The following is a 16,171-nucleotide window of genomic DNA, read 5'->3' as shown; positions in this document are numbered from 1 at the left end:
CAGTGGCATCTAAAAGTCAATATAAATGATATAATAAAAATGTATCTTTTATTAATATAAATATTCCACAAACAGTTAAAAAAAAGCATTTTTCCTCATAAAAAGTATCCCCAGGTCACGATGCATTGTCCAGGGGAGGCTCTCCCACAGCCCAATGGATATTGCTGTCTGAGGTTTTCATGATTGTAGGTGTTATTTCCCCTCCAATTTACATCCTGGTATTCATTATTCTAAATAATTCTCCTCTCTCCTCCCTGTCTTCAGCATTTTTTGTTTAAGGTGGGGTTGTTCCTTGTGGCAGCAGCATAGATTTATGCCAGATTAAAGGCAAACACATCCTCTTGAATTTCCTTCACCAGGTCAACCTCTTTCTTTTGCCCAACTCCACCTCTTCCTTTGAGCTTCCCCTGGTAAATCAGGGAATTTCAACAGTCTTAAGTTCCAGGAGAAAGCCTGACCTTCATAAATTAATATGAAACTTTGCTGTTAACTTGAGTGGGCCTCAGATTTTACCTCATGCCCATGGAAGTTTCTCTTGGTTGTTAGAGCCACTGCACATACATTTTGCTCAGGAAAAGTAAGTGGGAGAGAGAGAGATGACTGGAAATATGGAAGGAGTAGCACTGATTGTTTTTCTAATGAGAAGATGGCTTTAAGCCCTTTTTCACTCCCATTGCAATGTAATAACTCTGGTACAGCCTCACAATGCCAACACTGTCCACTCCATTCTCCCAGCCTTCATGGTACCTCAGACCATGGCTGATACACCAGCTCCTCTCTCTGTACACCCAGAAGCCATTCTGTGCTCCTCTCCCCATTTTGAGAATGACTTAACTGAAGGGGGAACAGAGAAGGGACAAGGATGTGGGTACAGCACACTGAAAAGACTTGCCCAGAAAAAGTGGGGTCAGCACAGAGGAAGCAGTGGGAACCCTTGAAATACTTTGCCATCTCTCAGCAGAGGTTCCAGACAGGCTGAGCTGTTCTCAGCAGCCCTGGGCTCTCTCTGAGCTAACTGCTTCCTCCTCACCTACTCCAGCCACAGTCTTCTGCTCCTTGTTCCATAACCTGGTCCCATACCAAGGACTATCTCCCACCTATATCTCCTGCCAACCTCTTCGGAGCTTCCTGACTACACACTGTCTCCATGATACTTTCCACAGATCTCCCCCTTCAGTCTGTTACAAGACCAGTCTGCTTATGGCGATGTTATATAAACACAGATCATTAAACACATACGTCTTCTCTTACACTGACTTCACCTGCTTCTGGAAGAAGGCTGAACCAGGCTGGTGGCGACAAGAGGAGTTATGACAACCAGTGTTTTTACAAGAAGTAGAGATTGCCTAAAGGGATTTCAAAGCACAATTTTCAGGACAATAATCCAAAATCCAGTCTTCCCACTCACTTTTGGTCTCCACTGTGTTATAGAAGAGGGAGCACAGAAAATTCTGTGGTTAGGGACAAGTCTATGGGATTTACACCTTTGTTTTAATTTCCATTTGGTTCAGGTTTAAAGTGTCTAGAAATGCCAGGTAACTTTCTCTCTTGCTGCTCAGACTGAGCAACACCATTAAAAAAAAGTGCCTCAGCAGAGTCAGATCTGTTGACAAGACAGTTCTGTAGATTGACTGATGTTTCACTTGCTCATTTTTCATCAGAGACACAGATCATTATTCTGTCACACTTAATTTTCGCACCATCTGCATCCTGTTAGCTTTCATTCTCCCGGTTCAGCTTCACCCCAACATGTTTTGCATTGTTCTGCAGTCAGTCCTCAAGGATATTTATTTCTCCAGAGGAGTGAATTTAAGCAAGTTTTTTCTGTCCCCATAGCTCTCCTTCAATGGTGATGCACCGACCTGTTCCAGTCCTGCTCTCAGGGAATGCCAAAAGCTTTTGAGGAGCAGCTGACAACTTTATACTTTCAAATACCAGCATGCTCATGATTACTCAGTGTCTTGAGAGACTGTGGTCTTATGCCACTGTTATAAACTATCCCTCACTATCACAGAAGAAATAAAACCCTGATTCCATGCCCTCAGATAAGTTTCCTCTCTGCTTTCTCTTTGTGTAAAAGTATAAAGTCTCTTTCCAAAGATACTGTCACAATTAAATGAGATCCACCAGCTTAAAAACAGCTTTTAAATAGAACTGCACATGTTCAGTCCTGTGCTGCATAAAGACCCCCATGATATTCATTAAGCACTTTTTACACTGAAAAAAAAAGAAAAAGCAAAAAAAAAGGAAAAAAGATCACAATACTACTATGCACTTTTCTTCGTAAAGGACTCTATATCTTCACTCTAAAGCAAAAAGGACTCTCAACCACAGCCTGAAAGCTTTTAGGGCTGGTATCAGCATTTCCTAAGATAATGATGACTCTTTCTGTTAATGGGATCAAAGAACAAAGATTCCTTCTTCCTCTTTTAGTGTCTCAGAAAGTTGCAACCCCTGCGCTGTTACATTTCATTCCTTCCTCCTACCAAAATTCCAATGTGGATAAAGGATCCCTGGGCTTTGAAAAGCAAACACTTCCAAGGCCCGTGTTCCTTAGTACCTAGGGTAACCCGTCCTTTGCTTAAAGCTACAATTATGTTATCACTGCTGCTGAACATAAGCAGACCTGCTCTCCCATGCCTTGTGCAGCTTGCTCCTGCTTCTGCACATCCTCTTCATCACATCAGCACAAGTCTTGTTGGAGCTGGCAGTGAACTGCCTGTCTGGATTACCACTAGTATGGCCCAAAAAAGACTTGGATCTACCCAGATTTATTCCTGAACCAGATCATTGCACAGCTGCATGGACATCTGTGGAGGCGCAGGGGTGGTGGGAAGGAGGACTGAATAACCAGGGGTGGATTGCAGGAGACAGACTGCAAAGCTGTGCATGTGCAACCACAGGATTCGAAACTGTACAACTCTGCAAGAAATCTCCCTTAAGTCTGGGTCACCCTTGATCGTCTGGAATTACATGTCTATGTGAAACAAGTCTTGTCACCTTGGGACACTATGTCCAGTCATATCCTTTGGCCTTGACAATGTGCATACATCTGTGTTCCCTCACAACCATTCCAGGATTGTGAAGCCAAACACAGCAGCAGATTTTTTAACAACAAAACTACAAGACCCTGAGACACAAAATGAGGAGGAGCATAACTTGACATGCCCCCAAGAAGTGAGCACATTTGCCTACCCTAGTCTTACACTCCTTCTGTTACTGGCCACTGCTGCAGACAGGATCCGTGGCTAGGACCATGGTCGCTCTTCTCCGGTGCTTATTTAATGTGGTCTGATCGCAGAAGAGAGATTTTGACAGGGTCCTTAATCATAAGTGTGACAGAGGTGCTATTGCTTCATACTTCAACCTGTACTTACAAATTACACAATAGTTTATATTTTTTATTTTAAAAATTCAAAATATAAAATGATTCTATACTTTGCCCTGAAGATTTTTAATGCTTATTGCATGACTTTGAATAAATGAATATTGGTAAATCAGCAGGGAGCTGCCTGGAAAACAAGATAGGAAAAACATGATTCAACACAGACACCTTCCAGCAAAAACTTCAGAGCTCTTAGGGGACAGTGCCAGAATGTCTTTTTTAATAATTTGATGGTTCCAGCTCTCTTCCAATGATTCTAAAACCCTGAGTCTTCATCACATAGGGAAAAAACTGAGGAAACAGAATGAAAAAAAAAGCCTGTCTGAAGAATTTAAAGCGACTCCTGAAGTGAAAGACAGTAGGAGTTTGGGGAACGCAGAGACAGGAACTTGCTGGGGCATCAGGAGCTCTGCTTGGCCCACCAGAAGAAGTGGGGAGACTGTGGGCATCATAAATAAGCATGCCAAAAGTTGCATGTTTGCAAGTGGTTTTTTTTCGAGTTGCTCTTCTCTACTGGTAAACAGAGAAAGCCTGTGCTTTTAGACTGCTGGCTGGGTAGCTTTTCAAAAGGGAAGAACAGCAGATGCCTGATCCCATTTGGAGCAGATAAACCTGCTGACAGAGAGGATGCCGGAGCCCTGACCTGGAAGGAGAACTTTGGACACCAGCCCTGTAAAAGTACAGGTAAAAGGTCCACCCTTAAGAGTTTGTATATGGAGACCAGGAAAGGTAAAAGAAGCATTGAGCCCTGCAATTATGACAGCAGTATCTGGCAAACAAAATCTGCAGCCATGTGAACACTGATAAATGTATTCTGATGAGAGAAGCCCTGCTGGACCTTGTAGGACTATTTTCAGATGCTCTTGTACAAGAGTTGCTTTGTAAGCAAGTTACTTCTGCTTTAATCTTTCTAGGCTCAACCTTCAAATAGAAAGCGACGCACTAATAGGGCTGAGAAAGACCTCAACACAGGGAAGAAGTTTACTGTGTCCGCAGGTCACTAATTGCTGCTGCTGTGGCCGCAGAATGACTCCGTAATATTCTGTAGACTTCCCTCCTCACCATAAGCTGTGCTGTATGTGCACGTCCATCCATGCTGGAGCACCACATGGTGTTTTAAAACTGAGGTATCTCATCTCTCCTGCCTGATCGACAGCATTAAACGTGACAGTTGGGATGAAAATGTAATTGCTGCAGCAAACACCCAAACCAGCTCCCCGTTGCCCAAAGAGTCAGGCAGGGAGGTGCGGCGCTCCAGAGAACAGGTTCAGAAAGACTTTGATTCACTGGAGAAATGACCCAAAACCAACCGGACAGAGTTCACAGCAGGACGTGTAGTGAGGAGAAATGCTAAGCACAATTATAGAGTGGCACATATCTGCTGGGGTAATTGTGGCAATGACAAGATGAATTACAGTGACCAGACCACTCAGATAATGCCAAAAAAGGTGAGGGCACTCTGGGACCTGTAAGCAAAAGCCAAAGCCTAACTGCCCCAGTATCCTCGACGCTGCCAGTTCTCTGTGGTGAAGCAGTGTTCACTCTTCTGTGGTGCATTTCAGGAGAAATGTGCCCAAACAAGAGACTTCAGAGTGGGACAACCTGGACAGAACAGCATGAACTACAGGCAAGAAAACCACCTGCCTTCTACAGTGAAAAGGCTACTGTAGAGAGGATGACATTGGTAAAGAACATTTAGGTTACACACTAGGGGAAAACTACTTTCTACTTACATGAGAGTTCAGTACTGGAATGGGCTACGTAGGGCAGCTTTATTGCAGATTTAAACCAAAACATCACCAGTTAATGAACAGGATTATATGATAAGGCTTCCTGTGACAGCAGAGCAAAAATGAATGGCTTGGACATCCTCTCCAGTTCTAGGTGCTATGCTCTCCCTAAAACATCAGTGAAATATATTTACATGGGTGTCATTTTGTTTTAAAAACCTTCTGATACAAATAAAATGAGGTTAGAAGAATCAGCTTTTCAGACTGCCAGTGCAGCTAAGGATAACAGACACGGGAAGAGCTAGAAATTCAAACTTAGATCTTAACTCCAGAGCTCCCCAAATCTGCAGGTCCCAATGATTTTAACAGAAAGTGTTGGCATCCTACCCTGAACTAAGTGCCTTGCAGGCCAGCTCCTGATGTACATAATATGCTTCAGGAGAGAAAATATATACTGCAAGACAGTAAGAGTCAGACTGACAAAAAAGCACATACGAATGCTTCTCATTTTAATTTCACTTTACATGATATAATAGCTCATTTGTTTTTGCAACAAAACCACTCTTTTGCTAAAACAACCTTGATTAAAACCAAATCTGAGGCTAGGCTGAAATTCACTCTACATCTTCAGGGAAACAAACTCCCTGCCATAGGAATTTCAGTGTACTAAGGGCATGATAGTTTGCCCTTTCCTGAAGAAGCCACGGGCTGGAATCCAGAACAGCTCCAAGCCCAAGTTCAGCAGAAAAACTGTCAGACTACGAGAACAGATGTTCTTACCGCATTGGTAAAATACTGTGGGTTTAAAACACGAGAAAGAAGTGAGTTACAGGAAGGGGAATTCTCCAACAGCAACAACTGCAGAAAAAGTCCAGTATATGGAAAGACACCCCTGCTTTCCTGATGATAACATCAGGGATGAAAATAAAAGGAGCAAAGCTCCCAAATACTGTTTTAACTTCTTGCAAGGTGAAGGCAGACTGAAGGCAAAGATACAGTGGCTTTACAGCAGGAATTGCTGCTGTGAATTTTGATTAGCTGAGAAACAGCAGTGTGCTCTTCCCTGCCTGACAGTGCTCACAGCTCAACACCTGGAGACAGTCTGGGCTCTCTTATCTCTGCTACCTTTTACTCCTTCCCAGAAGACGTAAGTATCCTCCCACTGTACAAAGAGCAATTCCTTTTCTGGTTTCCTCAAACGCACTGAGGAGGAGGGGATATGATCAAGGCTTGACTAGATGAATGACTTCACCACAGCCCAGCAGATCCAGAAGTTGGGTATTAGGGAACAGATCACAATTACCTGGATAGACAAGCCAAAAAGCAATCTTGAGGAGCAGGCTCATGTGAAGGAATACAGTGGCTTTACCAGGTTTGATGACAAGCAGGATGCAAGAGACTTTACCAAGATAATCTTATCCAAAATACGTTATTCATTATCTGTCTACGCAGCCCTTACATATTCGAGGTCTGCCTCAGGGCCCCCCTGTGACCTTGAGTCAGTTAGTAGAACTTACCTCAGTTTCCCCACCTAGCACAGTGCTCTCAGATGAAACTGCAGTTAAACTTCATGCTTGTGAAATGCTTTTAAAATGGTAGTATTCTTTTACTTTGCATATTTCTCTAGTAAAAGCTACAATGTACATTTCAAGGACAAAAAAATTAAAACTTTGCAAAGAAAACCGAACCTTACCATTGAATTTTCAGGCTAGGACTAAAATGTATTTCAGAATGCTAATGAGGGCTTTATCTAAACGCTAGTCATTAAAAAGAATTATGCAGAACAGGGCCTTCTAACATGGTGTAGAGTGTTTAAAGCTGCATGAATTTATACAGTAACTGTTCTGAGCAATGAGAAAGGCACTGATGCAGAGCATCATCTCCTATGAAAATGATTCTTGTGGAGTGGTTTGTGGAAGTGCATACAAAAGTTCAAAATCAGCACAACGTATCCAAAATCCAACAATTACTCAAACGCCAGCGCTGCAGAAGGCACTCAGTGCTCCTGAGACAGCAGATGGGGAGGGGTGCAGCCATAAGTTGAGAGAGCTGTTTGGAGCTAAGCTGCACAGACTGTACAGTACTGTTTGAGAACAAAACCACTCTGTTTGCTGTTTATAGGAAGAAGGCAGAGCTATTCTCGACTCCCCAGCTCATCATCAAATGTACACACACAAAGCTGCTTGATGGTCCATCTTTTGATGAGGGATCGAGTTTTAGATGTTTTGGGCCACCCACATAAAGATGGACTGTCGATACAAAAGAAACATTCACATGAAATTAAAAAAAAAGGGGCAAGAACAGTCTCTTCACTCACCGTGGTCTCCTGAAAGCCAAACCATACTGCTGACAAGCCAGGCCAACTGTTGGGGTGTAAACGATGGGCATGAATCTCTCGATGTCAGATGTCAGCACTCGGTAAAAAAGCTTTTCATTCCTGTCTTGTAATGTCATAAGAACAATATACCTTAAAAGTAAAATAAAATAGATATATATCAGTATCTTTGGTTGTTGGCTGTTTCATAAAAAGCAGTAGTAGGCTCACTCAGTATGTATTCAATTCTCCCAAACCCTGACACTCCTCAGTGCTACATCATGAGCAGATACTTGGAGCAAAATTTCCCAGAGGATGTGACCAGCTTCACCATCCTCACCGACAGCTCACAAACACTCTTCAGTAGGGCTGGAAGTCAGACCCATGCATAACCTCAGAATTTCGGAATTTGCATTAAAAACAAATGCAATGGAGAAGGTCAAAAGTAGACTTTAGGACTACCTGGGACTGAGTGGAACATCACCTTTATTGTCAAAATTTATTATGCAATCTAGAAGATGAAATATGCATATACGCAAATGTTAACATGTCAAAGCACTGCCTTTCCTGAAATATTTCCTAAAAATCTCTCTCTACATTATCCTGCATTCTCAATTACTTAATCACGAAACACAGAACGATAGCTAAATCCCATCTTTGAAAAAAAAAGACAAACCTATTGATTTAGAAAATGAAAATGTTAACTCAACTTTGTATTCTTACTGTTGTCTAGACTTACATGTGCACCACTGGGTTTATATGACCACTTAATGACTTAGAAGACGTTACATTTCACCAAAGATTTTTCTTGCTTGAAAATCCTTCATTGGCTAAGACTGAATTTGTCAAATTGAAGCCAGAAGAATGAAGAACTCAGAAAACTAAAGAGAAATTGCAAATGATTTTCTGTCTGAGAAACTTGCATGAACATGATGACAAACTCCCTTTTGTGTTCAGCACCCAACCTTGCAGCATGGCTTCAAAAAGGCATCACACACTGCCAACAATATATGATTTGCAAGATCAGTAGAGGCATTTGTGACACAGAAAAGCCAATGCAACTGCTCTACAGGGGAAGAGTCCTGCTGCCTCCGTCCCCAGAACAATGGCAGCTGAGACAGATGGAGATGCAAACCCTACTGTCTGTCACAATGGGAGTCAAGCACCATCTTCCCTCAGTAAACCTGATGAACAATACTGGACACAATGGAAGCTCAGGAACAGAAAGATTAGTCAATACACATCATTGCTTCTGGTTTTTTTTAGATTTTTTTCCTACCAGTTGGCAGGTCCTTTCTGTTCTTCCATCCAGTATTTCAGTGAATGTATTGATGAGCATACAGATAGGTACATGCAGTACATTTGTTCACTCTACCTCCAGTGCTCTGGGGCCGGGACTGCATTTTCATTGTGCACTTGTACCCAAAGTATAGTGAATTTCTAGGCTAATACCAGAGCTCTCCAGCAATGTGGTGGAAGAAAAAAGTAGTACCGGTGCTATTTTGGGACTGGGATGGCAGGTAACTGAGGTGAAGGTGGGCAGGCCAGAACAGACACTTCTGGTGATGGAAAGTATGGACAGCTGGAGAAAAGTGACTCTGAGGGAAACCTGTGTGCCTTGAAGTAGGACCCTCAAGTCTTCCAGGGGGCTTTAAAGAACTGGAAATTACAGGGGAAGGGAGGAGGAAATGTTTTTGACATACTTGTCTAGATCATTAGATTTGTTCTCGTAGTTTTTCATCACACGGAGGACCTGAACATCTTGGCTCAAGAAGCAAGGAGGAAGGAGGCCATGAATTCCCAGCTGCAGCCTCTCTTCAAGTGTAAAAGCCATTCCCTGGAAAGAAAAGAGGAAGGCACATTCAAATGGCAGGGTATGCATCACCAGATAGGATATCCAAGAGGAAAGCAAGCAACAACATGCAGCCCCTGAGGGCCTGGAGGCCAGACCACCCAGACCCTGCAGCTTCTGGATTAGCAGTCCCAGTGCCAGCAGGGCTTTGATTATTCACACTCTTTTGCCATTTGAATTTGGTTGGTCTCTATAGTGCATACAACTTCACAGTGTACATATTCTTAGGGTTTCTTTCACTTTATGCTCTTTTTATATTACTTAACTAACTTAAATAACCTACTAGTTTCAATGGCCTTCCTGAAAGCCCAGTTCCAACAGTCCTTTACAAATCACATAACAGGTTTAGAATCATAGAATCATTTAGGTTGGAAAAGCTCATAGAGCCCAACCATAAACCTAACATTGCCAAGCCCACCACTAAACTGCATCCCTAAGCACCACATCTACACGTCTTTTAAATATCTCCAGGGATGGTGACTCAACTACTTCCCTGGGCAGCCTGTTCCAGTGCTTGATAACCCTTTCTGTGAAGGAATTTTTCCGAATATCCAATCTAAACCTTGCTTGGCAGTGGGGTCTAGAGCACAAGTTACTTGGGAAAAGAGACCGACTCCCACCTCACTACAATCTCCTTTCAGGTAGTTGTAGAGCGCGATGAGGTCTCCCCTCAGCCTCCTTTTCTCCAGGCTAAACAACACCAGATCCCTCAGCCGCTCCTCATAAGACTTGTGCTCTAGACCCGTCACCAACTTCATTGCTCTTCTCTGGACATGCTTCAGCACCTTAATGTCTTTCTTGTAGTGAGGGGCCCAAAACTGAACACAGTATTTGAGGTGTGGCCTCACCAGGTCAAGTACAGTGGGACGATCACTTCCCTGGTCCTGCTGGCCACACTATTTCTGATACAAGCCAGGATGCTGTTGGCCTTCTTGGCCACCTGGGCACACTGCTGGCTCATATTCAGCCGGCTGTTGACCAACATCCCCAGGTCTGTTTCTACCAGGCAGCTTTCCAGTCACTCTTCCCCAAGCCTGTAGCGTTGTGTGGGGTTGTTGCACCCAAGTGCAGGACCCGGCACTGAGCCATGTTGAACCTCATGAAATTGGCCTCGGCCCATCGATCCAGCCTGTCCAGATCCCTCTGCAGAGCCTTCCTACCCTCAGCAGATCAACACTCCCCCCCAACTTGTGTCATCTGCAAACTTACTGAGGCTGCACTCGATCCCCTCATCCAGATCATTGATAAAGATATTAAATAGAACTGGCCCCAATACTGAGCCCTGGGGAACACCACTTGTGACCTGCTGCCAACTGGATTGAACTCCATTCACCAGCACTCTTTGGGCCCGGCCATCCAGCCAGATTTTTACCCAGCAAAGAGTACACCTGTCCAAGGCATGAGCAGCCAATGGAGAATGCTGTGGGAAATGGTGTCAAAGGCTTTACTGAAGTCTAGGTAGACAACATGGACAGCCTTTCCCTTGTGCACTAAGCTGGTCACCTTGTCATAGAAGGAGATCAGGTTTGTCAAGCAGGACCTGACTTTCATAAACCCATGCTGACTGGGCCTGATCATCTGGTTGTCCTGTATGTGCCGTGTGATGGCACTCAAGATGATCTGAATGTTATGACCTTCCCTGGCAACAAGGTCAGACTGACAGGCCTGTAGTTCCCCCAATCTTCCTTCTGGCCCTTCTGGTAGCTGGGCGTCACATTTCCTAAACTCCAGTTAGCAAAGATTTAGATTTGCATACTGACTAGTATACCCAACTCATCAACTCATCGTAATGTACCCAACTTATCAGCTCCAGTTACCTTCTAGTTTTCCAACAGACACAAAGTGTCTTAATTGCATATTAGCAGCACAGAAGACAGACATGACATGTAGGATGCTTTCTCAGTGCTAGTCCCTTTTTTTTTTTTTTTCAAGGAGCACATAGAGTGCCACAAGTCTTATTAAGTAGCTGACACTGGCTGACAGCTGAAGCTGGAATGCCAGATTGTGTGAGATAACCTCACTCTTACAGGACAATTTCATCCTTCCTAGGCAGAATCCTGAGTGTGCTCCCGTGCATGCAGGGGCTGATGCTCCAGACAACCAGTAGCGCCCTGTGCTGGACTCAGCCCGATAAAGAGCAATGGTAAATGCATTCTGCAGTCTGGGAAGAAGATTAGAAAACGTCTTAGTCCTTAATTAATGGGATTTCTGCTATGCTGATAGCAGATTAGACAGCAGGATAGAAGGAAACATTTTCAGAAGCATCTAAGGAGCTTAAACCCTAATGAAAACTTCACCCATAACTAACCAACCGATTCATATCTTGATGAACAGCTGGCAGTAAAATATTCAAAATCAGTAATTATTGGACTACATCTACTCAAGCACACAGATGCTTGAAAAAACCTTAATGAACAGCTTTATGACTACATAGCTGTTAAGCTGCTATCTTGTTCCATGGATTTAGTGTTTCTCTATGACAAATAACTGTTATTTTTGTCGCACAGAAAAACTGAGGGCATATCTCGATGAACTTGGTTTTGGCAGCCTTCCCTCACCTCCTGTTGCTTGTTCCTGTCCCTGTGCCATCCCACTGGTTGTGCCAGCAGAAGCATGTGTGCAGTCACACGGTTAATCAGCTAGAGGAAGTACCTGGATTAAAAATAACCAGGTCATTTGAGCTCAGAGCAGCTCCCCTGGCTGATGATACACCATAGATGGCTCAACAGACATTGGCAAACCTGGGCACAGCCACTGGGGACCTACAGCTGTGGGAATGGACCCCTGGAAGAGCCGCTCACTTGTAAGTGGTGCAGATGCTGATGAAAATGTTTGTCAAACTACAAGTGATGCCAAGTAGTTATAGCCAACCTATAACAGAACAGAGGAAAGGACTGAAATGGATTCTCCTGTTTGCCAGATCCATGCTTTGTACATGGTGTGACACTTCTTTTATTAGTAAATTGTGCACTAGCACAAATTAAAAAAAAAAAAAGTCTTCATATATTTCAGAAAAGATAATCAGCCTCCAGGACATCTGAGAAGAAATTGATCTTTATCCCACAAATCCCCCATTTTCATAGTTTTTTTTTTCTGCGCTGTATCAGGATAGAGCCAAGTATTTGCTAAATCTTTGATGTAAGAAAATGGCAGAGAGAAATCATTCCTCTTCCAGCCAGCAGACGAGGAGTCAGCAGTTGCCTGGGAGGCAGGAGGTCAAGATTTTGCTGTCAAATCCAGAAACAGCATCGAGGTCTCTGTGGTTGTTGTTGAATGTTGTATCCAGGACATGGCTGGTTCTGCTGAAGTGCCTGACATTTCTGAACCAAATTTCCTTCCTAGATCTGAGAAGCCTTCCCCCAAATGAGTTTCATGGCAGAAGTGGTACATTCCCACAAGATAAAGTTTGAATTTTTGTGACTCATCATTTCTGAATTAAAAAAACCCCCAACACATTCTCATCAGAAAACTTGCAACCATCTGTATTCTCCAAACTGGAGACTTCAGAATAACTAGACTAAGATCAACACTGGACATGAGCTCTATGTCAGTATTTGGCTTTACACTGACAATATTGCATCATGGCAGGGAAAACACAGCTACTGTGAATGTCAAAGTTTATCTTCAGTGAATGGAAAAAAAGATACAATTTCAAACCATTTCCTTTCTGTGACCTTTGAACATGGAGGATAAGACAGTGGGAGACAGAAATATTTGGCAGTAAATACTCCACTTGCTTGTCTAGAGAAAGTCACATCACAGGTTGGCTGATCAGGGTCACAGACCTGACCCCTGCTCATTCCCTGGAACAGAAATGAAGCTTGGCAAAAAAAGTAAACCAATGGTGGGTACTCTTCTAAAAGAGATAGAAAAGGCAGAAACACAGTATCCTAGGCATTGCTGCCCCAACCACTAAAAAGCTTCTTGCAGTATTTTTTCAATAGAAAAAGGCCTTTCAATTATTTTTCATGCACTAGAATAGGGAAAAGTTTCAACATTTCATCAAATGATCACTCACCCAAATACAAGAAAAAATGTCTGTATTTCAGCTCATTTCTATTCAAAGTAATACCATGACACCCTACAGAAACAGCAGTCTGCGTGGCCACTAGTAACCCCTTTTTTGTTTTTCCAATGGGTTGGGCTCTGCCTGGATGACACCTCCAAAAACCCAGCGTGGTCAGGATCATCCAGCATCTCTTTACCCAGGGGCAGTGTGAGAGCTGCGATGGAATTACAGCTGCCATGAAGGTGAAGCACTTGTATTTGGGCACTTACCCTTCAGTCCCACTGGGGCTTTTTTCTCCTTTTTGGGGGCGCTGCAAAGTGTTCAGCAGCGTACCGGGAAACCTCTTGAAGCGGTATTGAGAATTAATGTCATAAGAATGAACAGGGTCAAAAGGGAGTGTGGGGTTGTAGAGTGGTTTGTCTGTGTAACTTGGGCTGGGAGGGACATTCGAGCACACCTCAGGCACAATTCCTCTCGGCAGTTAATTTCTGGCTAGTTTTTAGGTCTGCATACTGCCAGGAGTTCGGTCTCCAGTGCCAACTCCCTATTCCAAGACACAGCAAATGCAAGACTCTGAACTTGAGTTTTAAGCAATTTAGAGATCTATGTGCATAAATGCATGTTTTTGGATTGTGAAAGCAGATGAAACTGTTTAAACACAACCACAGTTGTGCTGTGAACAGTCTAAGGGTAAGCATGGTCATACTAATATACAACATCTCTAGCTCACTGCACTTTTGCATTTATTGCATCTGAATGAGCTATACCAGTATAAGCATCTTCAAACTGGAGCAATTGCAACCACGTGTGATGAGGAAGTCGCTGCCTTCACAACCAGTTAAATCTTCAAAACACTTTTAAGTACAGAGCTGGTCCATCATACAGCAGGGTTGGGACCGGAGCAGAAATTGCCTGCCCTAACTTTGAAGGCTGCTTTCTGAAGTTTCTCAGAAGGTCTAGGAGTAGGACCCCTGGGTGAAGTGGTTATATTCACTGAAACAGCTCAGCGTGAAATGAATTTGGAAACACATTCTGCCCCAGATCAAAAGCTGGAATTCACTGAGGTATTGCTATGTTTAAGATTAAAGCTTTTAGGGTTGGATTTTTTTTTTAAGACTGCCTGAAAGCCATATTGTACCACTCTTTTTCTGGTCTTGAAAGGTCTAATGATTAGATGGTGAGCCACAGCCCTGCAGAGCTAAAGCCAGGTGCTCCGATTCATTCTTAAATGTGTGGGAAATGAGTTGTCATGGAGAGGGCAGATGCTATGTCACTACCCAAAAACAAAGGCAAAAATATCAGCTGCCCACAAGGCTTCATGCTATGTAGGGGCTAAGCAAAGGGGTTTGTGCTGAAAAAGGCTTGCTGCAAAGAACCCCAAATGCTTCTGTTTTCTTATTGCTGACAGCACCAAGTCTGTTATGTGGCAGCTCCCTCTTTGCAGCTCAAGCCCATAAAAGCCACTTATTTCAGAAACTGAAGGGTGAAGCCAATTCACAGATAACAATTAGTTTTATCACCACCTGCACTCTCCAGCAGTGAGAAGGGGGTGTTTCACTCGGGGACGAATACAAGCAGGAGGGATGCAAGCGTGGCTTAGCCTTATAATTTACTCATTATCGATCATACTTTTGTAGGTGGGAACAAAGACGCAGAATGGTAGTTCCTAGGGTATCAGGAAACTGTCATGAAGACAGTGGGGGCTTAATCAAGGGACTGAATTAGGCCTTACCTAGTGCAGAACATGCAGAGTCCACTGCAGCTCAGACCACCTCCACCTGTTCATCAACTTTTTGGAGCAAAGTCTTGGCTTACTGCATCTTTTCATATCCCTATGCTCTAGAGTGCAACTAGCATCCACAGCACAGGGAGGGCTGTGGGGCAGCTTGCATGGCCAGACCAAGGGCTTTATGCAGTTTGTACAGTCTCAGGCCATGACCCTCCATGATGCCAGGACTCAAGTTGTGGTTCTCAGCCTGCCTTCTGGGACCACAGTTCCCAGTCCATGCAATTGAAAGCTGGCCTGGCAGTCTCTGAGCTGAGTAAACAAGGATCAGTGAACATCTCCCAACCCTTTGGAAACAGTCCCTGGAACAGGGAACTTCCTAGTCTGCTAAAAGCAGAGTGTTGGAAGGGGTCACAGGGGAAATACAGACACACAGGGATCACCACTGTAGGCTGCAAGGGCAGGAACAGCTAATCTGCTTCTCCTTTATAATTAGTATATTAACAGCCATGCTAGGGGTGTCCTAATAGTCAGGGGACTTAATAAGCTCATTCTTTTTTTCTGTATTGTGTTTTTCCTGTAATGTGTTTTCCATAGATAATAGCACCTGTCCAATTTTATGGCCAGGATGTACTTTGACTATCTGCAAGCAAAAGTTCCTCCCATAAGGGGTGAGTGCCAGAAGCTAAACTAATCCCCGCTGGGACTGCACGCAGGGGCTGTGAAGCAGAGAGCAATAGCAGAAAACACCAATTTTCTACACTGTGAAAGATTTTTCTACAAAGGTCAGTTCCTACTGTGGCCTCCTCGGCTCCAGCTGACTTGATAACCCTCTTCACAGTGCTCCTTCTCAGTTACTCAAGCTTGTTGTGCTGGTGTGGATAGACTGCCACAGACCCTGTCCTGCACTGTATCCCACCATGGAAAAGCTGTATTGAAAATATTATTTGTATAAAAAGAGGGAAGGAGGCACATAGGAGGGGCAATCCTTTATTTCCTCATTTTAAATGTCTTGTAGCTTTTAATTACCTTTAATTTGTATGTGTGTGTGCTCTTAAGCTTGGAAAATCCCCAAATCTGTGATGCTTTGGGGTATGTGGAAGACATCGCTCAGCGTGTCATCTCTGAAACCTGGAAAGATTCCCCACTGTGTCT

At 43.6% G+C, this 16,171-nt stretch overlaps 1 protein-coding gene across 4 annotated transcripts in view; it reads right to left on the bottom strand.

The window, feature by feature from the left end:
• ME3 (malic enzyme 3) overlaps nucleotides 1-16,171 on the bottom strand; it is a 129,137-nt gene that overhangs the window by 52,015 nt on the left and 60,951 nt on the right. For all 4 annotated transcript variants that reach the window (XM_074860310.1, XM_074860312.1, XM_074860313.1 and 1 more), the window contains exons 2-3: nucleotides 9,133-9,266; nucleotides 7,433-7,582 (exon numbers count right to left, since the gene is read on the bottom strand). In XM_074860310.1, the coding sequence (XP_074716411.1) occupies nucleotides 7,433-7,582; nucleotides 9,133-9,266 (284 nt within the window). The remainder of the gene's footprint in view (nucleotides 1-7,432; nucleotides 7,583-9,132; nucleotides 9,267-16,171) is intronic.

The sequence above is a fragment of the Strix uralensis genome, chromosome 2, assembly GCF_047716275.1.
Source record: "Strix uralensis isolate ZFMK-TIS-50842 chromosome 2, bStrUra1, whole genome shotgun sequence".
Classification (NCBI taxonomy): domain Eukaryota; kingdom Metazoa; phylum Chordata; class Aves; order Strigiformes; family Strigidae; genus Strix; species Strix uralensis.
This window is presented reverse-complemented; position numbering and strand designations above follow the sequence as displayed.